Consider the following 27,637-nt stretch of genomic DNA (forward strand, 5'->3'; position numbering starts at 1 on the left):
ACAAACATACATACATACACACACGCATATTAACACATTTATTTAGATGAAAGTGCGGCGTTTGCTTCCTCTTTACCCAGTTTTATAGGCGAATTATTTAACACTTTTCCGTAATTGGCAAGTCCCTGGCATTGGCTTGTCGTTTTTCTTTGATTATTATTATAGTAAATATGTATATACTAAACAATATAAATACCAATACTAGCGCAATCGCAAATAATATATAATTGTTGTATTCAAGTGTGCAGAAAATAATAATAAAAATTTTAAACTGTTTATTCAGCGGCGTAAAATATTAAGCGAAGAGCAGAAATGTCTTACTAGTGGCTTAATTTAATACAAATGTTTATGTATGTTAATATGTATGTAGTTAGGTATTTAAATGGAGTGGTGCGAAACAGTCACTGCTTTACTTTGAAGGTAGTTTAAAGCTTTTCTGTCGTGCTTTTATGACTAACCGCTGATAAGTGGAATATTTAAATGACTCTTTTTAGCCAAATAATAAAATCAGATTAAATACGACAAGAAAACTAAAAACATAAAAAAACAGTTATCTTCGGCTGCACCGAAGATATAATCCACTTTACGTGGGTAGAACAAGAATTTGTTCGTCATATTGCTGTTCTAAAGGCAGCTTGTAAACTCTCAGTGCTCAGGAAGTCAATTCGTAGGCTTTTCAACTAAGCCAAACGTACGGGCAACTGGGAGAAATATAAGCAGCACTTAACAACCTATAGCAAGGAAATTAGGTCCGCGAAGACGAAATGTATCAGAAAATTCTATGACAACGTCTCCTCGGCTCCAGAGGTAGCCAGTCTGCACAAGATTTTTTCTAGAGGCAAGACGGACACAGCATTATCAATTAAAAGACATGATGGTCAGAGAACAAGTAAATGGCACCTTTGCTTGCGCACTTCCCAAGGAGGGCTCAGGATGACCAAATTCCACCAATGGTCTCACAGGTCAGATCACTCGGATTGGACAGCTGCAAGGAAACTATTCGCTGCAGACTCAATAAAGTGGGTACTGGCCTCCTTCTCAAACTATAAGTCACTTCGAATTATAATAAGTTCCCAGCAATTTTGCGACAAGGTGTGTGAGATCTCTGGCCACATTCAATACTTACTTCATGCTAAAAGGGATCGAAAAGATTGAAGACAACTACGTAAGATCGAAGGCGCTGATAGTCGCAACCCTACACGCCAGTCAGCACGCGTACAGAACAGGCAGATCCACTAACACTGCTCTTTATCAACTTACGGTTCAACTAAAGAATTCGCTGGAAAATGGCAAGACTGCAATATACGCCTTTCTTGACATCGAAAGTGTTTTTGATAATGGAGCCCACGCAAGCGCCATCAAGGCACTGGATAAAAATAATGTGGCGATTCCAGTATGCAGATGGATAGAGTCTGTACTGCGTACTAGAATAGCTGAAAACACTATGGGGGAGAGAAAGATTCGTCTTGGTACAGCAAGTGGCTTCCCACAGGTTGGATTTCTATATCGTACTATTGATAGATAGATAGAGCCTTGAGTTGCTCACAAACAATGGGATTTGGTGCCAGGAGTAGGTAGATAACATTTTCATAGTGGCACGAGGAAAATTTGAGAATACTCTCTGCGACATAAACCAAAGGGACTTAAGCAAAGGGATGGTGTAATACAGTGGGATTAAACATCAATCCCTCAAAAACTACTGTCGTCCCTTTCACAAAGCGGAGATCTCTTCCGGGCTTGAGGCCCCTTGGTGGCAGGAGTTGGAGGTGTCTAAAGAGGTCACATTCCTGGGTCTAACATTAGACTCGACCTTACAGTGGAATAAGCATGTGGAACTAATACTGTCCAGAGCCACCAAGGCACTCATAATATGCAGAAGCCTAGCCGGCAGATCCTGGGGCTGCGGGCTAGGTATCATCAGGTGGTTTTACACCATGATCGTAAGGCCTATTGTCACTTATGGAGCGGTTGCTTGGGCATCGAAGGCAACGCAGTCTTCGGTAGGCCTTCAACTATCGAAGCTGCAAAAACTCGCCGTCTGCGCTTCAAGAGCAATGCGCAATTGCCCAACCGCAACAGAAAGCCGGCGAGACATACCATGCTGCTCGAGGCAGCAGATGGGTTTGACAAAGATAATATAATGTCGTGTTAACAAATGAAGGACTTTTAAACAGCGTTACGAAGTAGACTTCACAAATAAGCGATAGAACACTCAATTCTATATTGCCCCGTAATTTGTAGAAGCAGGCTCAAGGATCTTGGATCCATCTTCGTATACAGGGATCACTCTAATGCGCCCAGCAAGCTCCTGGAATTGTTCAGAATGCTAGACGTTTGTGATTACATGTGATATAGGAGAAGATAAAATTGACTATAGTTCGCAGTGCAACACTTCAAATTGTAGGGAATTTTTAAAGCACTTTTGAGGATTGGTTTAAAACCCAGAATGTATGGTAAAATAACTAAGCTTAATTCAAGTCCCATTCAACCTTTTTCTTAAAAAAAAATCTTCTTTTTACAAAAAAAAAATTATTTCGCAAAAATTTCAAAAACAAATATAAAGACATAAAATGAATAGCTGCTCAAATAATTGCATAGCACTAAAGTCAAATATAGTTATGCAAATACATACCTAAATAAATATGTACATATATACCTACAAACCAAACTTGTAATTGGTGACAGAAATGTTTGTGCAAAAATAAAAAAGAAATATGTAAATAAAACCAAAATCATGGCAGTAAGTCAAAGTAATACACAGCGAGCTATATTTGATGACTTAGCAAAATGCGAAGGAAATATGTGTGTAAACAAATGAATTGCAAGGCATAAGCAGACGCAATGAAAAGCTTCTACACACTTATAATACTGGCCTATTGTACGCATATGTGTGTATGTGTGATTGTATGTAGTAAGATGGCTTGAAGGTTTTCTCCTTAATATCGGTAGCGTTGCTTTTTACAAACTTAAAGACTTTTTACTTCAGTCAATGTTTTGTTTTTCATTGTTTACAGTTCATATTAAAGGTAAAGTGTGAAAAATCAACACAAAAATTACACAACTTGTTTATTAAATGCGCAGAAGGACAAGAGCGCTGATGTATTAGGGTGACACAGTGTTATCACTAACTTTTTTCAATGGATGTGCAACTCAACGTTTTAACTGGGTCAGTGGGGAAGCAAAAGTGGTTAAATAAAAATATCCCACGAAATTAAAAAAAAAAAATATATATATATAAAAATTGTCAGTTATAATTTCCGTTTCGTATTTTTTTTTAATTATTGATATTATAATAATTTATAAACTCCAACTAAGTAATAAAGATTTTTTAAACAAATCTATTGGCTCTATAACATGAAAATTCTGCTGTGCCGTTTTTAGACACATTATTTTAGCAAACACTGATACATCACTTTGTGCAGTTTTACTTTATTTTTAGTTCTCCATTTTGTCATACATACATATTTAATAGCGTTTTTACTACGTCCAATTTGTACTCACCTTATAGACAGCAAGCGCCCAACTGCTGAATAGAGCCGCAGTACCTTGACCGATGTACAGACAAACAAATATACGCGCATTAATCAACAACTTATTTATGTATATATATACAAACATACATAAACGTACGTATGTATGTATGTTTGCTGCAAAACGAACGTGAAAGTCCTCTGCAAATTTTTGGACACCAAAATTCTTGTTCACATCAAAAGAAATCTCATAAAAACTTAAATTCACTTTTTATGCGCAATGAATTTTAAAACATAATGAACTTGACTAGATTTTGCTTAAGTTTCGCAAAGATAGTGGATGGGTATTTCTTAATCAACTTTTTCTCATCATCATTTCAATTTCAATTCGGTGAAGGCAACAAATGAAAACAATATAAAATAAGCAAACTTAAAAATTTTGCAACAAAATTTTGTCATTACTCTTTATCACCTTTTCATTCGTTTCGAAGCTTTTCGTTGTTTCCCCCGTTTGTTACTCACTGCGACACACCGGTTGAACACTCGCGATTTTATTGCAACGTTAACGAGCCCGGGTTATAGAAAGTGAAGCGCGCGAACTGTTAAAGTAGACGAACCGAACGCTTTGGCTTTTGTTTGGCAACTATTTGTTTGAGCTGCAGAAAACTTAGGGAAAACTGCATAAGTAGTTTAAAAGTGTACATCGCCTTTTGTTAAAGCTTATTTTATGCTCTTTTAAAACTTTTTCATTTTTTTAACTGGGGATTTTCTCTTAATTTTCTCTCTTTGGTGTTTTTCATACCATATAGTTTATATATTACGGCTGAATATTGTTTGAAGTTCGTCGCCCAAGTCTTTTATTTACACGAGCAGCTTGTATGCAATACATACGCACATACGCACGCATGCTATTGAGCACTGAGATTACCATCTCCACAGTTTGAATGAATACTTTCTTACAAGCTTCCTTCAACTCCTTTAGGATTATTGACAGCTGCCAAAATTCCCTAAACAAATTTTTGTATTTTGAGTTAAATATCTTATTATACTTTGAACCGTTATTCTGCTGTAGCTTTCTTAAAAGTCACAAAATTTGTCATTTATATACTTTTTTTGCCAAATTGTGTAATTTTTACAGCTTTAACAATTCAGCTAGTTTGTAATTATGTTTTTTCTAACAGCAATAAGAATTATTTATTTATTATCAATTTTTATTTAGTATCAACAACGTACGAAGATTCCTCAAATAATTTACTGCGGGACTTAACGCGTCCGACATAACATTGTACACATATGGATGTAGTTCGAGTTTCGCACATATTCATTATTTTTACAGGATAATATAAAAGCACTTATGTTTAATAAAATAAATTCACTTTCACAAATAAAATCAAATTGGTACTTATATTTAAACTGCAGCGAAAAATCAGCTGTTGGAGAAAGAAATCAGCAGGTTGCCGTATTGGGTGTATTGTGCCCTAAATTTAATTTAATGTATATTTTATATTTACTTTTACACGATTTCCTTTTTAAAAATTATACGCAGTATATTTCCTTTTATTGTATTTTTAAATAAAAAAACAGGAAATCATTTTTTTTGCTATTAAGCTTTGTACAATTTATTAAATAATGCTATGAGATCCGCATAGCACTTTGACTTATTTGGATAATTAGACACCTTCTGCAAACTTGGCAGCACTGTTGCCAATATTTCGCCAAAACGTTTGTTATTTTGCGCGCTGACACTGTTTTTGTTTACATTTCTCTTTTATGTTTTAAGTTTAATTTTTAATTAAATTAATTAGTTTATAATAAAAGTGAGCTATGAATAATACGGCAGATGAATTAAATTCTACTCAGGCGCTAGATCGAAAACAGCGCCTCAAGGATTTGATAGACACCAACAGGGAAATCCGTAAGTCGCTGATAGCCAAACAAAACAATACCATATACGTAGAAGATCATTCAAAAATATTTTTTTTTATATATGTATGAGACAACACGGTTTGGAACTATAATAATTCCTCGGGAGCAATGAGATGCTTAATACAAATTTGATTAAGGCGGTGCCAAAAGTATAACTACAAATATTTATTATTATACCCTGAACAGGGCTTACTAAGTTTGCCTTGAAGTTTGTAACGCTCAGAAGAAAAGGTCGAAAAACCTATAAAATACATATATATATGTATGAATTTAGTTATATCTTCTCGTGTATACGCAAACTAGTCCCTCAGTTCTTGAGATATTAATCTAAAACTTTACACAAATCATTTCCTCTCCAAAAATCTGCTCAACTGTCGGAACCGATACTGGACTGAAAAATCAAAAACATATCGGAAATTTTAATTTCATAAGAAGAGTATTATAGCTTCGGTGCAACCAAGTTAACGTTATTTCTTGTTTACTCTGCAAAAAAATAAACTTATCTAGATTTCAAAAAGTCGTATTTATTTGTATGTACATACTTATATGTAGATCGCATGCCTATATAAAATGTTAAAGCTGTTCAATCATTTAGATGAGCGCCTAGTCCCATCTGTTGTATGAATGTATAGAGGCTGAAGGAAAACTTTGCAATCTGAAAAATAGTTTAGTTTTAAAAAATAATAAATAGTCTTAAATTAGTCTCTAACCGACACATTTGTAGCCAAATTTACAGGAAACATTTTTAAGGCCCACAATGGCATTTCAGTTTGTGAGCGTTGCAAAAAATAGATTAGCAGCTTGTTAAAACGTTTTCCTTGAGTCATCCAATTGCTGTGAAAAATAGACATCGAAAGTTTCTTACAGTCCGCTTGCAAATAGGAAGCATTATAACAGGTCGGCCAAATTTGCAACAACACACAAAACAGGTAGATCAAAGAAGTTATCTTGGTGTTTGTATCACCGAAAATCGATATGTTTATCATCGTGGTGCTCATGATGGCTGCGGCTATGCAGAACTGAACAAACATTGTCACTGATATTACTGGTTGCACTATACGCAGTAATCTATTAAAAAAATTCAATATTTATATTTGTTCTATATTACTTATTTTACTTTTAAATCTTCAAGCAAACCTTAATATTTTCTGGTGTATAATAATGCATTCCTGAAGCTCATGATAGTTTGCATCCTCACTTTTATCCAGTACATTTCCTAAACGACTTACACGGCGCGCCAGTAGTTGTACATGTGTGCGTATAATATAAATATATATGGCTGGGTAGGAATCATTAATGACTTGATGAAGCAGTGAAAAGTAAAGCGTCAGACCATCGAAACTCAATTGCAACCAGTATTCCCAAGTCGACCTATGCCAATCCACATAAGGTATCCAAAGTGTAAGTGGCGCAAGACCGCTCAATACTGCCGATACTACAGTCAAAGTTCCGTATAGCATATATGAAATAATGTAAACGAATACAATACGATTGCCTGTAATTGCACAGCGCCGTATTTTGGCTACATCTTTTGATTCAGCGTGACACGCGTCCAATTCCTTTAATAACGGCTTCACACTGTGCAAACGTTGCAGAGACAACGCCAATGTCAAGCTCTTAAATGGCATTCCAATAATATTCAAAGCTGCTTGTACACTATTTAGAATCTCCATAACAGATAGGATACTTCTATAACGTATCCAACCAATGTTAAAGATAAATGGCGCGAGCACAACAATAAATAGACCGTATTGCCTTGGTGGACTAAGCCCTGCTATTCGAATCGTATTAAACAAGTAAATGAGTGCATCTTGAGAGGCGTACACCCGGTGTCCACGACCTTTTAACAAATCTAACATTTTCCAAATGGCGTGCCTATGTTTAGTACCATCATTTTTATAGCTATATTTTGAAAGCATATCGTTTCTGTTTTATTTTTTATACCCTGAACAGGATATATTACGTTTACCGCGAAATTTGTAACATCCAGAAGGAAACCTCATTCAATATATATGTAAATTATCAGCGCGGCAGGTTGAGTCGATTTATCATCGTCGGTCTGTCCGTGTGTCTGTCTTTATATACCCAAACTAGTCACGCAGTTTTTGAGATATAGGTCTGAAATTTTACAGACGTCCTTTTCTCCTCCAGAAGCTGCTCATTTGCTGGAACCGTCGATATTGAACCGCTCTACCAAATAGCTATCATACAAACTGATCGATCGAAATCTAATCTTTGTATGGAATATTTTGTTTTGTGAAGTGTATTATAGCCACGGTGCAACCGAATTTAGAGTTTTTAATTTTTTAGTTATATTTAGAAATTTAGTAACTTAAACTAACCAAATTTAGAATACTCAAACTTTTAATTGTTTGTATTTAAAATGAACTTTTATAATCTCGCGTGTCAAGCTCTGCAAACAAACGTGTAACTGTAAAAAGTTCTGGATGTGAGAGTTATTAAGGTTTACATTTCTATGCGTATTCAGGAAGAACGTTCTAGTCATTATAATTTTAAATATGCTATCCAAATATTAGCTTCATTTAGCCTCAGTGACTAAAATATATGCCTTTAAGCAGCGTCCCGACTTAAAATATAAATTAATACAAATAAGTATTATTCACTGCGTCCAAATATTAGTCCTTTAGAAATTGAAATAGAGTAAAGGAGCTTATGTGTATATCTTTTCTGCTTTAAACATTATATGAATGCTTATTTTATGCAATAATCGAGATATACCTGCTCCACAGAAACCCGTTTGACCGAACAGAGTATCGAAGAGACACTTAACCAACTATCGAAGGTCGTAAAAAGTTCGGATCTCATTCATGGCGAGGGCAATGTCACCGATCGCGCTGAGCACACTAGCGAAGTTATGCGTGACGCGCAATTGCTGAAGATGAACCACGAACTGATGTCCAAAGTTTTTCAACAGAGTTCATTAATGGGAGCTTTCAGCGAGCAAATCTATCAAAATGCAATCGTAAGAAGACAAAACTAATTCAAAAAAGTAACACTTTTTATTCATCTAATATAAATCTGCATTGCAGAGACAAACTGTGGCCACACAAGGTGATGATAACTGGAAGCCCTTCACGGAGATCGCTTGCGCTATAGCGCGTATGGCACGCGCGAAATCCACAATGCTCGGCGCGTATAGAGTTGAAGTAAAAGAGCGTGTGACTAAAGAGCGACAACCACGAAAGCGTAACGAACAGGTGAGTCACTAAAGAATAGTGAAAATATCAAAAAATAGATTATATACATAAATAATAATTTATGTAGGCAGAGGAGAAACGTCCTGAGAACATTGATAAGCTGCAGCGCAAGGACAAGGGTGCCAATAAGTTAAATATTGTGTGCAACCAATTGCGTCAAATGTTAAACAGCAACGGCGGACGCGCCATACCTTACTACAAACTCATTATAGATCCGAAAAATTTTATGAATACGGTAGAGAATGCCTTTCAAATCGCTTTTTTAGCGCGTGATAATCTGGTCGCGATTGAAACGGGCGAAGACAACTTTCCACATGTGCGGCTAGCGCATAGCGACGAAGTGAAGGCAGTCAAAGAGACTACACAAGCCATCTGCACCTTGAACCTGGAAAAATGTCGCGTAAGCATTAACATTTAGTTCCAAGATAAACACTTTTTTATTATAACGTTATTTTTACTTAGGAAATGATACTTTTCTATGACATTAAACAGCCAATGCTTACAATTGAAAGTAATGAGGACGATTGATTCGGTTTTTAAGGCGCACACTTTTCATCTATCCAAACGACACCAACCATGTACAATGTGAAGTACAATTAATAACTATTTGTTATTTGTTTCGAGTAAGAATTTTTTTAATATACTATTTTTTTGAAATAAATCGAGAGAATTTAATATTTTTACAAACATATTTTTGTTACAATTTAATATAAAATTTAAATTCCATCCGCCAATAGGCAAACCCACTTGCTTTCTAGAAAAAATACCTAACTTTCTTACTGTGTATTGGCGCTATCCTCTTTCTTATAAAATAAAATTCAGCATTTTTCTGGGCTCGTTTCGTATAAGACCTGTTCTTCTGCATTTTACTATGTCGCATACATTTATAATGCCAAAATATTTATAAAATGCAATGTGTACATTAAAAACAAATGAAAATTAATGTTTGCCATGAAAATTTGTATTATTTGTTTTTCATGGTTAGATATATGGAGTTGTTCTAAGATTTTTAAATTAAGTTTAGCCACTTAGTTATTTCGGGCTTAAAATGATTTTACTCCCTTTTTATCAAATAGGCAACAATTAATCGATTTGCGTACAGTATTCACTTATATTTATAATAAAATCAATTTTTTTTAGAAATTTGTCTGTAATTTATCCCTCTTGTCCAAAGTCTTCGGTGAATTTACGCAGCTTAACTAAATCATCCTCGTTGACAGTGGGTTTTGTACGAGACAAGGATTTCAACATGTCACGCTGAAAAGTAAAATGATTTAATTTACCATTTAGTTTCGAGTCAAAATACTTTTCGGTTTGACTTTACCATAGTAACTGGTGGCTCGAATAACTTATCACTAGGCACATCCATCCAGGACATTTCAGTTGCGCCGTCATCACCAGGCGAGCAGGGCACCAACAAGTCATCAACTATAACTTCCTTATCTGTTGGTGACGGACCAGTTACCCTCTATAAATATTGAGAAAGAAAATTTAGTTACACTAGTTCACAGAAATTGCATTTGAAGCAGCACCTTGAAGTGTGTGGCGGTTTGCACTTTACGCACTGGTTCCATAAGAGCGTCGCGCACGACAATGGAAATATCAGCCCCTGAGTAACTGTAAATGTTTTCATGCAATAAATATTACCGGCTAAATATATTACATTTATTTACCCATCTGTTTTTGATGCAAGTTCTTTGAGATCAGCCTCGGTTAAAACGTGTGTGGTATTACCCAAATGTATCTTAAACATCACCAGACGTGCATGAGCCTCCGGTAATGGAATGTAGATACGCTTTTCGAAACGTCGACGTATAGCTGAATCCAATACCCATGGTATATTAGTGGCTCCTAGTACCAGAATACCATCTGTATCATTGCCAACACCTTGCATTTGCACCAAGAACTCTGTTTTGATGCGTCGCACGCTGTCGTTTTCATTATCCGAACGTGCCGAACACATGGAATCAATTTCATCAATGAAAATAATTGATGGTTTATGTTGACGCGCTAATTCGAAGAGATTTTTGACCAACTTTTCGGATTCACCTAACCATTTCGACATCAAATCCGAACTGGAAACTGAGAAGAAAGTTGAATTGTTTGCCTCTGTGGCAACAGCTTTGGCAAGATATGATTTGCCAGTACCAGGTGGACCAAAAAGCAGAATACCTTTCCAAGGTATACGTTTGCCCGTGAATAGATGTGGGAATTTGATTGGCAAGATAACTGCCTCTTTAAGGGCCTCTTTTGCAGCATCTAAGCCAGCTACATCGGACCACTTCACATGCGGCTTCTCAATTACTATTGCGCCTTCTAATTTACTTTGGAGTTTCTTCTTTTCAGGATCTTCGCCATCTGAATCACTATCATCCTTTTTATCTTTGTCATCTCTGGAAATATTATATTATGTTATTTCAAATAATAATATAATATATTAAAGCAAATTTTGGTTGCTTACTTCGAGCTTGATTCACCCTCCTTTACTGGTTTCTTTTTGCCTTTCTTGAGGTATTCTTTAAGTTTTTCAGCTCGATCCAAATACTGTAGGCACTTGGCACGAATCGAGTCCTTGGCTTTCTCACCCTGTGCCTCATCTATAAATCAAAATCAAAAAATCAGTTAACCGTATATCAATTTCTTTTACTTTCGTACATTTAATTGCATGTAGAAAATACTCTACGCCATGTTCGTAGAGACGTAGAGCCTCAGCATAATTTTTGTTGCGGTCTTCTTCTGTCGCTTTGGTCACCAAATCAATAGCTTTTTGCAAAGTCGTGCCTGAGGCCATTGTTGACACGTCACTGCAAAATACATAAAGCAAAATATATATAGTATTTATTACTCTTTGATTGATATCTAGCAGTGTAAGTCCTGCCCAGCTGACTTCATAATAATGACATCACTGATGAAACCACAATCACCACGGTAATGAGATAGAAAACTTTGTAACTTCAAATCGATAATCAAATTTAAATTAATTTGCAAAATATCAGTTAAGAAACGGATTTTTAGACATTTTCATTAATTCAAAAAATATAATATACATATGTATGTATATAGGAACAATTTTAGATTTTATGAAAAAACAAACATAAGCAATGACTAATCGACGCGTATAATTCTCAAAATATTTTCGCATTTCAATGTAGTAGCTCAATTTCGTAGCTTTTGTTCTCTATGGTTCACTGTTTCGTTTTATATTTTTAATCTTTAAAACATTCACACCTTTTAAACTTTTATTCCAACTAAACACTTCAGGCGGAATATATTAAATACACGCTGTAATTTTTATAAGAAACGTAGATTTTTCAAAAGAATTTATACAAAAGATGATTCCTCCAGTCAGACCTTCGTTGTTTCGCACTTTTTCTTATAATCACTCATTCGTTGCGCATTTGACATTTATTGCATTGCAACATGTCGCGACTGGTTTGCCTTCGCCGCTTGATGGCGACTGCAGAGTTGTATGAACACACATTCATACAATTTTGTAAACGATTTATAATTTTTTAATTCAATAATTTTATAATTTATTTGATAATTACGATTTATATTCCAAATTTTTGTTTTATTTTATTATTTAAAATTCGAATAGTGTGAAATCAAGGAATAACATAATATTTGTTTTATATTATTTATTATTTTTTTTAGTTTAATTTTTTTTTTTAATTGTTTAAACTTATTTAAAATATATTTCGATAGTAATGTTAATATTGTTAAAGAGTGTAAACGTAACTTCTTTCAAATCATATTTAAAGATTTAAGATAAAATAATCTGGTCAGCTCGCATTTTATAATTTTTGTTTTGGTTACCAATTTCGATTTTGTTTTGCTCGACACAAAAGAAATAAAAAAAAAAACGATTATTTTGCAAACGCAAAGCATTATCATGGTTTATGATAAATTAAAAGCAAAAATGGAGTGAAAATGTGCCAATGTAAATAACATGAGATAAGCACGATATAATAAAATTGATGCTGCGGTGACAAGTGGTGCTAATTAGCTTACACATGTAAGATAATATTTGAACTTAAAATCTTATATAACATATTAACTATGCTATTTCTCGCTTAAACTAGAGCCGCCTCTTGTTATTTAGTAAAAATGAGCAAAGAATACGACGTGTATAGGGATAGCAAATTGCGATATTTAGGTGAGCACTCATACTTTGAATAATTTGAAGCTAACGGTATATGGATGTACTTATAATTTTGTAAAAACAATTAACATACGTACAAATTGCCCAAATATTACGTAATAACAGAATAAATGCTTTTGTAACACACAAAGGATACTCCAACGAGGTAGGAGAAGCATTCCGCCCACTTATACATCGCAATTTAGTGCGTGCATCCTATTTGCTGGCCACGGCTTATGTATGTGCTGATGCTGTTGATAAATCAGTCAAGGAACATCAACGCGGAAGTAGCACTAAACAAATAGCCGTTGTTACTGGTGATGTATTCACATGGCAAATGGTCGCTTCTGTCATCATTCCCGGTATCACAATCAATAGGTAAACATCAAAAATATCCCTAGTTACTATGGAATTACGTAATATACTTTTTTTTTACAATATTTTTAGAATAACTTGGCTGACTGGCTATTTGATCCGTAAAGCGGAAGTTAAAAAAGCTTTTGGAAAGATATTACCCACCGCAGTTGGTTTGTGTTCAATTCCATTAATAATCGGTCCCATAGATAAATTTACCGATCATCTCATGGATGATACATACCGAAAATGGTTAAGCTAAAAAGTACTGCTTTAGCAATTAAGCTTTAAATGTTGTTTACTGCATAGGTGCAATGTATTTACATCCTATTTGGTGTTTCGTAATGAAAGCTATTGTTTCTGTTTTATAATGTTATTAAGCAAATGTTGCAAATATTGTAGTAATTACGTTAGTATGAATAAATACCTATACACAGGCTAAACTTCTCAAAGTCACTTATCCTTAAGTGCGGATGTAGGTCATTTACCATACAAATAATTATTATTATACCCTGAAGATGGTAAGTTTGCCACGAAGTTTATAACACCCAAAAGGAAGCGTCGAAGAACCTATAAAGTATATATGTATGTATATAAATGATAAGTATAGAGTCGATTTTGCCATGTCCGTCTTTATATATACGAACTAGTCCCTCAGTTTTTAAGAGATCGTTTTGAAATTTCGAAAACGTCATTTTCTCTTCAAGAAGCTGCTTATTTGTCGGAACGGCCGATATCGTAATACTATAACATATAGCTGCCATACAAACTGAACAATCGGATTCAAGTACTTGTATGGAAAACTTGTGCATTTGACAAAATATATTCACGAACTTTGGTATAGATTATTTTCTAAGGCAACAATGTAATCTCCGAAGCAATTGTTCAGATCGGTTAACTACAGCATATAGCTGCCATACAAACTGAACATATAGTTACATATAGAAATGCACCTATGAAGGGCAGCCGAAGTTAACGTTTTTTATTTGATGTACCATATACATATATAGTTATAGAACTATGAGGGGTGTAGAGCTCGCCGCTGACACAAACTTTCTGAGATTACTTACAAATTCATACTACGAATATTAGGAAAAGTTGTCTTCATCATAAGCTGTAAAACAGTGGACACCGGTTTACGAAAATTTATCAAAATAGTTGAGTTTACGTAATGCGAACGGATAAACATTGCGAAAATACATTTTTAATATAACCACTGTCTTATGTGAACATATAAATCTACAAATGTTTCTCACATTTTTATTTTTTTACCGACATTCTCTTTAATACATAATCCTAATCCACTAAATGTCACAAAGATATTTTAGAAAATACATGATTTATAAATAATTTGTATATCGAATAAATCCTCAATACAGATTTGGAAAAAATGCCATATCAAATGTTTATATTATGATAGTGCAAGAAAAAATACAATTAAACTGAAACAAGAGCACTTTGTAATTAGATATGAAAAATAAATTACAAAAATTGTACCTTCGAAAGCAGTCATTTATGATCTAAACGGTTTAATAGTTGGCTCTCAAGTAAGAACCATTTGCACTTTGTTTCTAGACACTCAAACGAACTGTAACAAGCTGTGAAAAATATTCAGTCAGATCTAAATTTCAATTTTATTTTTTATTGAAAATTTTTAAGCTGAAAACCGTTTTATATATAAAAATTTGCATAAAAGGAAATAATTAAAATTAAATTGATAAAACTACTTGCAAACTATGTCCTCGCTACGGATAACAAATTGGCTAACAAAATCTCTGCTGAGATTTCGAAATGTGAAAAATTTCCAACAAGTCTATCTGAGGTGTTACGCCGATGATTCGCGTGTGACGGTAAGCGCCAACCAATTTAAACCGTTTCAAATACATACAATAAGCCAATACTCGAAACACTTGTTGTGATGACATGTTAAATCTCTCTATTATACCACCATACAGAAAGGACTTGTGATCGGCCTATATCAGAAGGAGGGCGAGAAGGAGGCAAAGCTAACATCGAGTGGAGAGAAATTCGATGACCGTGTGCAGGGCAAAGTATCTGAGTTAATCAAAGAGTGAGTAAAAAATATCACCATATCGAATGATATGACGCACAAGTGGCCAATACTAATTCATGTCGTGACCATTGTGTTTTCGTGGGAACCTAGAACGAATCTATCTGGAAGATTGGGCAGAGGAAAGGTTTTCAACAATATTGATCAGGAATTTCGATCTATAGCAGTGGTCGGTGTTGGACGTGAAGGCGCTGGTTTCAATGAGTTGGAAATGTTGGATGAAGGCATGGTAAGAAGATAAATAATGTGGATGGGGCTCAATTACTGACAGTTAGTAGTAATTTAACAATAGATAAGTTTTTGTTCATTGAAAACATTTTGGAAAATTTGACATTTGAAAATTTTGATTTAAACTGTCATTGAAAAAAAATTGACAGGAAAATCTTGTTTCATAAAAAAAAAATAAATTACAATGATCGTTTATGTAACGAGTTTTCAAAGTAAGCAATTTGGCATGGAAAGCGCATAGATGTTTGAAAACAATTATTAGTTTTAACACAATAAATTAATTTAATGAATATATAACCTCAAAATAATACTAACTACTATTGAGACATACTAAAAGAACTTTTACTATAAACTAACGAACATTTTTACATAGGAAAATGTTCGCGTAGCAGCTGGTGTCGGTGCACGCAGCCTGCAGATGCAAGGCTGTTCAGAGGTTTTTGTGGATTCAATGGAATATCCCGAACAAGCTGCCGAGGGTAGTGCTTTGGCGATTTGGCGTTATCAAGATAATAAAATGAAAAAAGACCGAACAATAATTCCCAAATTAGAATTGTACGATTCACCCGACATAGACGCTTGGACACGTGGTCTTTTTAAAGCCGAAGCACAAAATCTTGCACGTCGTCTTAGTGACGCACCAGCCAACCAAATGACTCCAACCACATTTGCACAAGCTACCGTTGATGCGTTATGCCCATGCGGTGTAACTGTGGAAATTCGTACAATGGAGTGGATAGAGCAACAACATCTGAACTCTTTTCTAATGATTGCGAAAGGTTCGTGTGAGCCGCCAGTCTTACTGGAAATCAGCTATTGTGGCACAGCTCCCGAGGATAAACCGATATTGTTGCTGGGCAAGGGTATGACATTCAATAGGTGAGTATTAAGAGGGGAGGGTGTAAAAGTAGATAGAGTGAAGAACTTGAAAAACAATAATAATAAAAAATAAGAAGTTAATAACAATTTACTTATATTCTAAAATATATTTATTTATTGATATCAGTGGCGGTCTCTGCTTGCGTCCATGCAAAGGAATGGATGAATACCGTGGAGCCATGGCCGGTGCTGCTGTTGTCGTCGCTTCCATTCGTGCCGCCGCGGCTTTATCCTTGCCTATTAACATTTCCGCTGTTATACCACTTTGCGAGAATATGCCCTCGGGCATGGCTTGCAAGCCAGGCGACGTAGTCACGTTACTCAACGGCAAATCATTGGCGATACGCGTAAGTAAACTAACAAACCGAAAACAGTAAGAAAATTCTGATTTTCTATGCTGATTTTCTTATCTAGGACACTGATAAAGCTGGCGTCGTGGTGATGGCAGATCCATTGATCTATGCACAGACTACATACAAGCCACGTCTGGTGGTTGATGTGGCTACGCTTGGTAAGGGTGTCAAAAAGGCGTTGGGCGGTGGAGCTACGGGCATATTTTCAAATTCGCATTACATTTGGAAGCAATTCCAAAAGGCTGGCTCACTAACTGGCGATCGCATGTGGCGCTTACCATTGTGGAACTACTATAAATATTTGGTTACAAGTGAGTACCACCACTTGATTAACAAAGCGGTTTACATTTACTGTTATACTAACTGTTTAATATTTATTTATTTTTTTGTTTTGCCAGACCATGTTAGTTTTGATGTCAGCAACAATGGTTCTGGACCGGCTTCATCTTGCCTGGCAGCGGCAATATTGCACGTAAGTTTCGACTTTCTCGTATTTATTTGTTTTTACTTTTTTGTAATAAAATATAATTACTTTAATTTTATATAGCAATTTGTGCCCTGTGTCGATTGGGCTCATTTGGATATACGGGGCGTGGGTATGTTGACAAAGTACGGTACTCTGCCATATTTGTTGAAAGATCGCATGACGGGCCGCCCAACTCGTACCATGATACAATTCCTATATCAAATGGCCTGTCCAGATCAACAGAAGTAGTAGTAGAAGTAAGCGTGTAAACGCCTAATTTTCTACTCACCAAACCCTGCCACGACGCGTCTGAGAGAGGCCCTCAATGAAGAAGAAGATGAAATGTATTTGTATATGAAGATGTGTAGTAATGTCCTGAGGTCAAAATTTTATCTGTGTTTTAATTGTTTCTTTCTTAATCATTCTAAATGGCGATGTTTATATATTTTTGATTATTGCTGTGACATGTTCTACTCAATGCAAATACATATATTTTTAAAATATGATTTGTATTAAAAATTGTGTTTTCTTTTTTCTTTTATTTATTAGCATTATATACAAACATGATAGGTAGACGTGATATGGTGTAAAAATTTAAAAAATATGGTAAAATTTTATCAAAATGGATAAACGCCAAAAACTCTGCAAAATAGTAGCTTCAGATTTACATTATGTTTAAGATTCGAAAATATTAAGATACCGTTTTTTGTTTGTAAAAGATAAATAAAAATTTTAAAATATTGCCAAATTAAATGTGAAAAAACTGAAGATTTTTAAAGCCAAATCATTATTAAAACACTAATCCAGTAAATAAGGACTGTCCAAAGCGCCAAGTCCCGCTGCAACACCGCCCTCGTTCGCAGTCGAGAGTTTCGTGCGCAGCATATGACCCGCTTGGTAATTGCAAATCACATTATCTACATCACCCAGTATTACGCCAAAAATGCCCAGCTCAGAAACGAGATCCACTACTTCTGGTGGCGATTTGCCACCCGGACGTATCATGTAACCCTTAGATATTGGTGGCTGAATCAGATCCATAAGAATCCAGGCGGCGCGTTCAACGCGACTCATTTTCTGCAAATCACAAAGCAAACAATGAAATATATGCGCTTGTAAATAAAACAGACAGTGTATTTGGTAAATGTCAAATTTGTTGTTTTTTCTCACATAATCGAAATTTGATTATTTTAAAATTAAAAAAAGAGAAAAGCTTTAACTTTGGCTGCTCCCAAGCTATGATACCCTTCACAGGGTCACAAGGTTTTGATTTTGATCTATCAGTTTGTATGGCTATATGCTATAGTTATCCGATCTGAACAATTTGTTCGGAAATTACAGAAATGTCTCTGCCGACAATATACACACATATGTACATATGTATGTACGTATGTTAAATGTATGAAAATGTTTTCGATACAAAAACTAGATTTTGATCTGTCATTTTGTATATGCTATAGTAGTCTGAATAATTTGTTCGAAGATTTTAGTAGTTTCTTGGATAAAAGTTTATGCCAAATTTCGTGAAGATCTCTCGTCAAAAAGAAAGAGAATAACGTTCAAGAAAGTCACACTTACCCGCAGTGCATCTGGAATGTCAGCGCCATAAACATTATTACCACCTCCCTCGCGCTGTGGCTTCAGTACGAAACGTTCCGGTTCCTTTAATGCCATTTCGTATGAGGCATTGCCTGCTTCTGAGTCGTCCAACGAGTAGAGTCCGGTGAAGATTTGTCCCACAGCTTTTATCTGGAATAGGAAGATATTTTCTTTTCACTTAATCTTATATAAGTTATTAATTTTGTTGTTCCAACTTTTTCTGGGTCACTTATAAACCGCTCCAGCATTTCTGGTTGAGCAAGCGCTTGCTGTACCTTCTTGGTACCGGCCAAATGGTAGTGTATGGATGGACATTTTATCGCACGCGAACACTCCATCATATAGCGCGCATCCCACTCATTTTGCGAGTGGTAGTGCAGAGGTTCATAGCCGGCGCGGAAATAAATGACAGCCACTTCGTATTCACCGCTGTAATGGGATGATTTTAAAATAAGATTTTATTTTATTTGGAGGAATAATGGGGATGTTCGAGGATGTTGTGAATATTATTCAACAATTTTTAATTGATCAGGTTAATAAATATGAGCTTGTTTGACCCGAAACATTAAACAGCGTTTTCTCGAAACACTTTTTTCATAGTCGGTGAGAAAAATATCTCCGCGACGGCAGGACAAACCGACTTGAAATTTTCACATGACCATCTTAGATCTATTTGTTAATTTTTAGGTCCCGCTGAAGCTTTTATTTTTCACAGAAAAACGATTTTTCTAGCCATCGTTATCTGTATTTATCTATAGTAATATAAATTTTATTTGGGCTTGAGATAATGTTTAGTAGAAAAGCCTCCCTCACCGCCAGATACCTTTTTTCCGGAGGTTTTCCTGGAAATCGAATATGGGATCAAAGGGAAACCAAAATTTTTGAAAAAGAATCGCCAATTATTATAGTTAAATTCCATAAATTTTGATTTTTTTTTAATTTTTATTTAAAAAAAACGTAAAAAAAATTTTTCAGACTTGCAAAATTTTACTATAACAAAGATCTTTATATAAATTTTCAGCACTTATGTATATGCATATTGTTTATTAAAATTTTAATAACTTACAGTAATAGCTCTTTATTTGGTCCCAATTTGCCTTCTTTATGCACCTCCGTTAGAGTACGACGTAATACTTTTATATCTGGGCGCTGTTCGCGTATGTAAAACTCATGGAAACGCTGTAATAAATTAAATACGAGTATATATTTATTTTATATAAAAAAATTAGTAAAAAAGTGTGCTTTAAAATAGCTTACGCACCTGATCGCAAATATTATAGGAAATATCTTCGATGACAAAAAGAATAACTGCTTTGGGCTGTGCATATACTTCCCAGGCTTTGATCATGCCACCACAAAGGCCGGACAAAGCAGTATTTTCGGGCATCTAGGAGAAAATAAAAGAGTCGTTAATATTTTTTTTTATTTAAGAAATAAGCAAAAAAAAAATGTATACTTACATATTTAATTTTATCCGCATGACCCAACTCGCTCATCACAAAGCTATAGAGGCATGAGAGAGAGAGTATATATGCATTCGATTAGAAATATTTGAAATATACGGTAAAAATTATGTTTAGACATATTATTTCAGTTGTTTATAAAGAGCACTTAGGCACACAGATAAGTTTAAGAGCTAACGGTAATTTTTAAATTATATAATGTCTACAATTGCGTCAAAAACTCGACAACTACACACTATGTATATATTATAAAAGCAAATAATTAAATAAGAGGCGTTTTGAACTAAGCACAGTTTCAAGGTCAACTAAAATATGCTAACCGATTTCGAAACCATAAATATATGTATATACATATGTACATGGACGGTAGTCTAACATAACTATTTTATTGTAGATAAATAAATAAACAAGAAAAATAAGTTACGTGCAATAAATAGGAAAATAAAGCGTAGGAAATGATAAAAGTTGGTATTCACAAATATTAAGCAAAGCTACAAATATTTAACAGCTTCCAACTACTTAAAAAAATATCTTGTTAATTAGGTTTTGTAGGAAATTGAATGCTCTAAAATATGGTCTCTTAAGATTTTTTCGTAAACCCAACCGTTTAAAAGATATTAACGGTTGAAATTTGACTATTTTTGGAAAAATTCTTTATTTCTTATTAATTTTATAACTCAATGAAAAAAAATTATTATGAATGATGAAACACATAGTTTTGTAGGAAATTTACTGCTCTATAAAAATGGTCTACTATGATTTTTCGATTAAGTTAAGCGTTTACGAGATATTCATCGTCAAACATCAATGCATATTAGGGTGGATCAAAAAAAAAAATTATTTTTTTTCGTTTGGTTCTGTGAAAAACAGGTTCCTAGACACCTCTAAGAAATCCTCTCCAAAAACCTATTCATAATAATTTTTTTTCATTGAGTTATAAAATTAATAAGAAATAAAAAATATTACCAAAAATAATCAAAGTTCAACTGTTAATATCTTTTAAACGGTTGGGTTTACGAAAAAATCTTAAGAGACCATATTTTAGAGCATTCAATTTCCTACAAAACCTAATTAACAAGATATTTTTTTAAGTAGTTGGAAGCGAGATATAAATTTTTCTATCTGATAATAAGAAAAAATAGAAAACCGTTAGGCGGAGGACCTTCCCGTTACAATTAAAAACTCATATTTGGAGAGGATTTCTTAGAGGTGTCTAGGAAACCATTTTTCCGAGTACCAATAAAAAAAACAAAAAATTTTTTTTTGAATCACCCTAATGTATATACATATGTACATGGACGGTAGTCTAACATAACTATTTTATTGTAGATAAATAAATAAACAAGAAAAATAAGTTACGTGCAATAAATAGGAAAATAAAGCGTAGGAAATGATATAAATTGGTATTCACAAAAATTAAGCAAAGCTACAAATATTGAACAAGCGGCCTAGTTGTACACTATGCTTTGAAAAAATAATATACATAGTTTAATTAGTTAATTTGCTGAAAAATTGGTTGTACTTTGTTTGCGCTTACACAGAAAAATATTAAATACATATGTACATATAGAGCATATAGTAAAACAAAATATAGGAAAATAAAGGAGAAAAAATATAAATTGATGTTGTTGAAAAAAAATGAAAATACCTCTGCAGAGGCATCATATGTGTGGAGATGCCACCGAAACTAGAGGCAATCGTGTTGATTTCAACTTGTTTAACTGAATTGTCTTCGAGCATGTGAGCCAAATAGTCGGAACGTAATAAACCGAGCGAATAAGCCTGAAAATTGATACACATACAAAGATTTACTTCATAAGAAAAATACGTTAAATGATTTAATGGAACATTAATTGTTGGTAAATTTACGAGCATAAGTGACATATTGAGCAAATGATGGCACTCAATGCATAAACCACCACGACCGCTACCGACTACGTCAGTTATGTGCTGAACTTGGTGCTTGCCAATTATTGCTTTGATGTTTAGTGAGTTTGCTTTCGATTTGTTTTTTTTTTTTTTTGTGGAATTGGTGGTGGGATGCGTTTGCGATGCGATGTAAGCAGTTCTTTTAGTTGATTGAGTGATTTGACTTGATTTGGAAAAATGAACGTGCTAGCCTAAATTGCAAATGGATCTTAAAGAATGTGTATTTACAATGCTAAGGGTACAGGAAACGTTAAAATAAAATTTGAAAGCACAATTTAGTTGATATTACTAAATTCACTTGCTATTCTACGTTCAGATTTGATAATGGCTTGTGGAAAGAAGAAATCACAACGTAGCGCTTAAATACTTAGCGGCGTTGCAGTTGATTGCATTTTGCCCGTTTTTTTAAGCGCTTTGATTGCACATCTGATATCACATCAGCTGTTTATATCTCAAAAAAAAATTCAAAAATTCCCCGGCCAAACTGTGTGCCAAACAAATGCAAAAATATTAATAGTAGAGTTTATAAAAATATATACCATGTAGATGAAATGGGCTGAATTGCAAAAACAAAATGGAAACACAAAATCCGCAGCAAAAAGAACAATAATAATAAAAAGTAATAAAAATAAATAAAAAATAAGGTTCATAAGCAAAAAATAAAACACTCATGCATTGGGCCACAGTCAATAAGTTTCTAAATACAATAAAATTATATTAAAATGCAATTTCATTATTAAATTATATTCTTCTAAGGTTACTGTTTTTAAAATAATACAAAAAATACGTTGCTTATACTAGGCTATAATTAAATATTTAATCGAAAAAATTGTACTTTGATGTAGTTAATATCCTTTTGCTATATAAATGAATTTATATGACGATTCATAACTATAAATCACAAAATAAATCGCTGAACTTGTTTTCTACAATTGGCTCAACCTGATGTTCCCATAATATGCGGGTTTACGTAACTTGAAAGGACCTGAATTTACACCCGATCAGAAACAGACAACTCTCCTGCATTGTCAAATACATTGTTGAGGCACATTTGATGTTGTGATAACAAGAACAACAACAACAAACAAAAAAAAGTGGTAGTTTCGTGAAGATATCTGGTAAAAAAGTTTCCAAAATAAGGGCTGAATTTGGATTGATTAGTTTGAATGGCAGCTAATACTTCCCTCAAATGAGCAGCTTCTTGGGAAAGAATGAACGTGTACTCAATTTCATATTAGTATTTCGCTGTTGTTTTTGTAGCGGCAAAATTCTGCCATGCTGACAGTCTTTGACTGGATAAAAAAAACGGGTCCCTTACGGTTACAAACTTCGTGGCAAACTTTATATACCCTGTTAATGCTTAAAAAAGGGAGAATACTTGTGCCGGAAAAACAATAATAACGATAAAAGCTTGAAAGCTTGATGAATCGAACAAAAAGTGGGATAACTAAAAGAGGGGCCAATCACCTTTAACCTATCATTTTTGTTGCTTATATTTTCAATTTTGATAATAGAGCAGAACTCAAACAGGGAAGTGCTAAATAGAAGACCGGCGTATTCTCTAAAGATAATTGAACTTAATTTGTTTCTTCTTATAATATTTGTTTCTAAGTTACTACACTACAAAGTATTGTTTTTAATGCTTAATTAATAATATAAATGTTATTATTATTAGCTCACTTCATTCTTAGATTAGAAAAATATAAAAAAAAAAACTATAAAAAGCATGCAAGCATTTATGGAAAATCAAAAATCATTATACTACAATTAGGGTTGCGAATTTTTTTAAATTAAAAGTTTATATGAAAAATTACATTTTTATATTTTAACACCGATGTTGAGATTAAAAATTAAATTTTAGTTTCTTAACCCCGCTGATGGAATAAAAAGTAGTCCAAGGTGTTTGAGATTGAAAATTAAAAAAAAAATATTTTTTAATATTGGATGAAGTATGCAAACGCGAAAAAATTTTAATTCTTAAACAAGTTCTATTTTTTTAATTTTTATTTATACATACATACACATGTATGCATGGATTAAAATTATTATTTTTGAAACCGATTTACGATATACACTTTTTATTATTTGTAAATCGTTATGTGGGATGATTAGCTGTTTTTTATTTTTTTCCGTATTTGCGATTACAAAAACAAAATTAATTCAAATGTTAAATCAATTATTTTTTACCTCATTATTTGCAACCCTGACTACAATAAATGCAAATTATATAAAAAGCAACGTAAAATTAAAAACTAAAAAAGATTACTTAAATGAACTATATTTAATTAAAAATCGCTATAAAGTAGTATGTACCGCTCATTTTCCAATATTAACCTAGCATACATAGAGCAAGCTTGTTGTAAAATAATACTAAAAGAAAAATGACGCCATAATAACGGTATGTATGTACAAGCTTTTCTTCAATCTAATGCTTAGTTTTTCTTTTGTAGCTAGCTATTAAATTAAGTAAATGCAATATCAACGATTTGTTTGGCTACACACTATTGCTACAGTTAAAATATGCCAAGAATAAAATGAAATTAATAATGAATTTTGCACCTTTGTATATCTTTGCTTATTGGTCCTAAATGGCCAAAACCAGAAGCTATAGTGTTAATTTCAACTTGTTTCCAGCAACAGTAGGCACACGGGGCTTGTTTCTCTTTTTCTAGCAATTCTGCACAATTCGTCTCCAACATCAAATCACTGCGCAATAGGCCCAACGAAATTGGCTACATATTATATTTTGGTAATTATTTTGTTTTTGGTGCATTTTTTAAATTGAATTAATATTTTTTTATTAGTTTTGATTTTTTTTTTATTGTTTTTTTTGTGTGGTAATTTTTAGTTTTTTAATTGATATTTTTAAAATAATATTTTTAAATTATTAAATTTTTATGGTAAGTTTTTCGATTTTTTATTAAAATTTTTTGTGTTAAAAGTTTTGCGTTTTTTTCACGTTTTCATTATGTGCGATTCATTCGATTGCCAATGAGCGTGTGTGTTCATATGAGCATAAACAAATAATGAAATAATCAAAAAATTAGAAACCATCAGACAAGAAGGTGATATTAACAAATAAATATATATTTATGTAACCAATGTACTAATTAACTACTGAGGTGGGCAGGTAATGGTATGTGTATGTGCGATAAAATGTAATTTATTTAAATGAAATAAGGATATGACGCGCGTGCCTTAGTTTATTGCCTTTGCCTGTAATTAAGCAGCATATTAATTTCGGTGCTTTTTTGAGGACTAATCAATGGTTTAGCTACCATCTCAAGCTAAATGAATATTATGTATATTATTACCTTCCACTTTATTTCTATTTTATTAAATTACTGTAGAATAAAATTCTTATTAAAGCTTTTATTTAAGATTAGCTCCGATTAGATTACGATCAGCTGATAATTTAACGAAGAAATGTGTGGACCTAGCAACTTTCGACCAATATTATTAACTTTGTGATTATATTTTATGAGTATGTGAAACGCTCTTGAGTACTTTGATTTATTTAAGCGACATGGAAGATGAATTGTTTGAGCACTTTTCAAATTGATTTCCTGTGACCATAAATTTACAATTTTTTGTTTTGATAAAATTTAATACTTGTACATTCCTTAACAAAATATGCATAATTTTAGATCATATGTTTATCGCTTTGTGAAAAATCACTATGAGACTGCGTAAAACATGAAGGATAATCTATTTATCGAAAACCCTATATACAGGCCCTACAAGCAGCCTTCACTGACAGTAAAAACAATTGTGTATGTATACCTATAGATTTTCGAATAATAAGAAAATATTCAACCATAAAGCATCACGTCATGATGGCGAAATTCAATTGGAAATCCTGATTTTCGTAAATTTTAAATTCATTTTTAAATCTAGATAAGAGTCTACCAACAATGGATGGTGTAGGCGTTAAATGTAATTCATGAAAATGTTTATCAACAATAATAACTGAATTTTAATACAAACAATTTATGAGATATTATTGTAATCGTATAAGTTATGCATAAATATTGTCTTACCTGTCCAAAACCATTAGCGAGTACTTTTTTGTAGACATTAAATAAATTAGCAGTAAACTCATCGACTTTTACGGTTTCGGCCAGTGTTGTAGTTAGAAATTCCTCATCATGCGCCACATTATGCATCAATTGATTGATTATGGTTTGCAAATTCTTAGCCTTTTCGAACTCTTTGCGCGGGAATGACGAAGGCATCAATATAAATGGTGCGAACTATGGATGTAATATAAAATATGTACAATAATATTAACATATATATAAGATAATTAAATAAGCAAACTAAAACAACAAAAAATTGATATCTATATGCAAACATGTTGTACACTATCTGTTTAGTTAATATTAATCTGTAATAAAATCCAGTGTTATGTTAATGAGAAATTGCATATCATTCACACACACAGCGAAGGGAAGTGTTTGATACTAGAATTTCACAACTACTATAGTACTTATTATTAACAATGTATGTACATATGTATAATAGAATAACAGGCAAATTACATTTAGTGTATCCGAGCTGAAGTTGGTTTTAGAACGCATAGCAGCACCATGCATTATAGCCCAATCTTTCGCCTTTTCCGTCACATCAATCAATGTACGTTCCGCAATTGGCAATGGTATGCAAGGTTCAAGTATCGGTGTTTCCGCCATATTTCCAATAAGTGATCTACACCATTATTACAATTAAAAAAAAAATAGTTAATATACTGTAAATGTTAATCCGTATGCTATTTGAGCAAATTACCAACTATAGGACTCAAAAGGGCTTTCAAAGCACTGAAGTTTCGATTCACAGTTTATTAACTTCTATAACGCAATAGCGTTTTTGTTAATATCTTCTTTTACCTTGCGTCTTCAAACCGTTTCGTCACTAATGATTGCCACTTCACAAGGTCGATGGCTGCAAAAAAAAAAACAAAAACAACTTGTAGGTACTACACTGCACCTACGTCACTGTTATGTGTAAATTAGTAAGTTTAAAAGTATATTTGCACAACTAAGAGCTAGTAAAAGCTTTGTAATTAGTAGACAAACACTACTTTGCTTATAGATTAAACAAAGCGGGACCATACCAACCTGCTCGGTTTTAACTCTATTGTATGGCACGTGACTCACGTTACTGGGAAAGTAGAGTTTTAGTTTTAATGTTGTAACTGGGTTGGTATTTTAAGGTTTTATGTATGTTGTGATTTAAAACATTTCGCTGCGAACTGACCAAACCACGGATAATTTAGAAACCGAAATGAATAATGTTGTTACTAGTTTACTTGACTAATTGGCAGCCGAAAGTCTTATCAACAAAAACAGCTGAGAGTGATGCCCAATCGCTGGTATTTTTTTTGTTTTTAATACCGATACATATTAGGGGTGTTCACTATATAGAATAAAAAATGCTTAGGACTGAGTAAAGAATGATAGAGATGAGGCCAAGCTCTTACCGTTACTTTTTTGGTTTTGGCTGTCACCGAAGTGACCAAACTTACCAAATCAAAATTGCAC

At 33.5% G+C, this 27,637-nt stretch overlaps 7 protein-coding genes across 17 annotated transcripts in view; 3 read left to right on the forward strand and 4 right to left on the reverse strand.

The window, feature by feature from the left end:
• Positions 1-4,475, reverse strand: part of LOC105224094 (uncharacterized) — a 54,021-nt gene extending 49,546 nt beyond the window's left edge. Inside the window, exon 1 of one of the 2 annotated variants that reach the window (XM_049454552.1) lies at positions 3,943-4,475. The gene's annotated coding sequence lies outside the window, so the exon portion shown is untranslated. The remainder of the gene's footprint in view (positions 1-3,942) is intronic. The other variant, XM_049454551.1, reaches the window with a different exon arrangement.
• A 699-nt stretch (positions 4,476-5,174) lies between these two features.
• LOC105222855 (EP300-interacting inhibitor of differentiation 3) lies at positions 5,175-9,305 on the forward strand. Its single transcript, XM_011200377.4, has 5 exons — positions 5,175-5,385; positions 8,147-8,379; positions 8,447-8,614; positions 8,682-9,014; positions 9,077-9,305. Exons 1-5 carry the CDS (start codon positions 5,295-5,297, stop codon positions 9,140-9,142), a joined length of 891 nt encoding a protein of 296 aa, XP_011198679.2. The 5' UTR covers positions 5,175-5,294; the 3' UTR covers positions 9,143-9,305.
• Positions 5,679-7,296, reverse strand: LOC109579324 (odorant receptor 7a-like). The gene is made up of 4 exons (XM_049455857.1): positions 6,534-7,296; positions 6,107-6,464; positions 5,939-6,051; positions 5,679-5,879 (listed from the first exon to the last, which is right to left on the reverse strand). The coding sequence occupies exons 1-3, from the start codon at positions 7,253-7,255 to the stop codon at positions 5,980-5,982; spliced, it is 1,152 nt and encodes a 383-aa protein (XP_049311814.1). The 5' UTR covers positions 7,256-7,296; the 3' UTR covers positions 5,679-5,879; positions 5,939-5,979.
• LOC105222856 (vacuolar protein sorting-associated protein 4) lies at positions 9,285-12,012 on the reverse strand. The gene is made up of 7 exons (XM_011200380.4): positions 11,843-12,012; positions 11,270-11,418; positions 11,076-11,211; positions 10,288-11,007; positions 10,147-10,231; positions 9,939-10,082; positions 9,285-9,871 (listed from the first exon to the last, which is right to left on the reverse strand). Exons 2-7 carry the CDS (start codon positions 11,403-11,405, stop codon positions 9,770-9,772), a joined length of 1,323 nt encoding a protein of 440 aa, XP_011198682.1. The 5' UTR covers positions 11,406-11,418; positions 11,843-12,012; the 3' UTR covers positions 9,285-9,769.
• A 451-nt stretch (positions 12,013-12,463) lies between these two features.
• Positions 12,464-13,552, forward strand: LOC105222859 (mitochondrial fission process protein 1). The gene is made up of 4 exons (XM_011200381.4): positions 12,464-12,629; positions 12,697-12,770; positions 12,908-13,133; positions 13,203-13,552. Exons 2-4 carry the CDS (start codon positions 12,722-12,724, stop codon positions 13,369-13,371), a joined length of 444 nt encoding a protein of 147 aa, XP_011198683.1. The 5' UTR covers positions 12,464-12,629; positions 12,697-12,721; the 3' UTR covers positions 13,372-13,552.
• Positions 13,553-14,656: 1,104 nt separating this feature from the next.
• Positions 14,657-17,801, forward strand: LOC105222860 (cytosol aminopeptidase). The gene is made up of 8 exons (XM_011200382.4): positions 14,657-14,959; positions 15,065-15,180; positions 15,274-15,409; positions 15,782-16,287; positions 16,415-16,634; positions 16,702-16,951; positions 17,039-17,112; positions 17,188-17,801. Exons 1-8 carry the CDS (start codon positions 14,846-14,848, stop codon positions 17,353-17,355), a joined length of 1,584 nt encoding a protein of 527 aa, XP_011198684.1. The 5' UTR covers positions 14,657-14,845; the 3' UTR covers positions 17,356-17,801.
• LOC105222861 (glutathione synthetase) lies at positions 17,626-27,430 on the reverse strand. 10 transcript variants are annotated; one of them, XM_049455855.1, is made up of 11 exons: positions 27,254-27,430; positions 26,984-27,038; positions 26,639-26,804; positions 26,138-26,350; positions 24,657-24,829; positions 20,166-20,208; positions 19,967-20,092; positions 19,772-19,884; positions 18,921-19,134; positions 18,685-18,855; positions 17,626-18,183 (listed from the first exon to the last, which is right to left on the reverse strand). In XM_049455855.1, exons 3-11 carry the CDS (start codon positions 26,786-26,788, stop codon positions 17,905-17,907), a joined length of 1,482 nt encoding a protein of 493 aa, XP_049311812.1. In that variant the 5' UTR covers positions 26,789-26,804; positions 26,984-27,038; positions 27,254-27,430; the 3' UTR covers positions 17,626-17,904. The 10 variants fall into 10 exon arrangements, with proteins under 10 accessions (XP_049311812.1, XP_019844712.2, XP_019844713.2 ...); XM_019989153.3 differs by having other exon boundaries at positions 27,215-27,430; XM_019989154.3 differs by having other exon boundaries at positions 26,984-27,083; positions 27,215-27,430.
• Between the last annotated feature and the right edge of the window lie 207 nt (positions 27,431-27,637).

Source organism: Bactrocera dorsalis, chromosome 4, assembly GCF_023373825.1.
Source record: "Bactrocera dorsalis isolate Fly_Bdor chromosome 4, ASM2337382v1, whole genome shotgun sequence".
Lineage (NCBI taxonomy): Eukaryota > Metazoa > Arthropoda > Insecta > Diptera > Tephritidae > Bactrocera > Bactrocera dorsalis.

Excerpts from the sequence above, each read along its gene's own strand:
- LOC105222860 (XM_011200382.4), top strand. The coding sequence starts at position 14,846 with ATGTCCTCGCTACGGATAACAAATTGGCTAACAAAATCTCTGCTGAGA. Across the intron at positions 15,410-15,781 it reads AAATGTTGGATGAAGGCATG|GAAAATGTTCGCGTAGCAGC; the intron begins GTAAGAAGATAA and ends ATTTTTACATAG. Across the intron at positions 16,288-16,414 it reads AAGGGTATGACATTCAATAG|TGGCGGTCTCTGCTTGCGTC; the intron begins GTGAGTATTAAG and ends TATTGATATCAG.
- LOC109579324 (XM_049455857.1), bottom strand. The coding sequence starts at position 7,255 with ATGTTAGATTTGTTAAAAGGTCGTGGACACCGGGTGTACGCCTCTCAA. Across the intron at positions 6,465-6,533 it reads ATACACCAGAAAATATTAAG|ATTACTGCGTATAGTGCAAC; the intron begins GTTTGCTTGAAG and ends TTTTTTTAATAG. Across the intron at positions 6,052-6,106 it reads ATTTGGCTACAAATGTGTCG|ATTGCAAAGTTTTCCTTCAG; the intron begins GTTAGAGACTAA and ends ACTATTTTTCAG.
- LOC105222855 (XM_011200377.4), top strand. The coding sequence starts at position 5,295 with ATGAATAATACGGCAGATGAATTAAATTCTACTCAGGCGCTAGATCGA. Across the intron at positions 5,386-8,146 it reads AGACACCAACAGGGAAATCC|AAACCCGTTTGACCGAACAG; the intron begins GTAAGTCGCTGA and ends CCTGCTCCACAG. Across the intron at positions 8,615-8,681 it reads CACGAAAGCGTAACGAACAG|GCAGAGGAGAAACGTCCTGA; the intron begins GTGAGTCACTAA and ends TAATTTATGTAG.
- LOC105222856 (XM_011200380.4), bottom strand. The coding sequence starts at position 11,405 with ATGGCCTCAGGCACGACTTTGCAAAAAGCTATTGATTTGGTGACCAAA. Across the intron at positions 11,212-11,269 it reads TTTTCTACATGCAATTAAAT|ATGAGGCACAGGGTGAGAAA; the intron begins GTACGAAAGTAA and ends TTTGATTTATAG. Across the intron at positions 10,083-10,146 it reads AAACCGCCACACACTTCAAG|AGGGTAACTGGTCCGTCACC; the intron begins GTGCTGCTTCAA and ends CAATATTTATAG.
- LOC105222861 (XM_049455855.1), bottom strand. The coding sequence starts at position 26,788 with ATGGCGGAAACACCGATACTTGAACCTTGCATACCATTGCCAATTGCG. Across the intron at positions 24,830-26,137 it reads TCGCTAATGGTTTTGGACAG|CCAATTTCGTTGGGCCTATT; the intron begins GTAAGACAATAT and ends TATAATATGTAG. Across the intron at positions 20,093-20,165 it reads ATGCGGATAAAATTAAATAT|ATGCCCGAAAATACTGCTTT; the intron begins GTAAGTATACAT and ends ATTTTCTCCTAG.
- LOC105222859 (XM_011200381.4), top strand. The coding sequence starts at position 12,722 with ATGAGCAAAGAATACGACGTGTATAGGGATAGCAAATTGCGATATTTA. Across the intron at positions 12,771-12,907 it reads TAGCAAATTGCGATATTTAG|GATACTCCAACGAGGTAGGA; the intron begins GTGAGCACTCAT and ends TAACACACAAAG. Across the intron at positions 13,134-13,202 it reads CCCGGTATCACAATCAATAG|AATAACTTGGCTGACTGGCT; the intron begins GTAAACATCAAA and ends CAATATTTTTAG.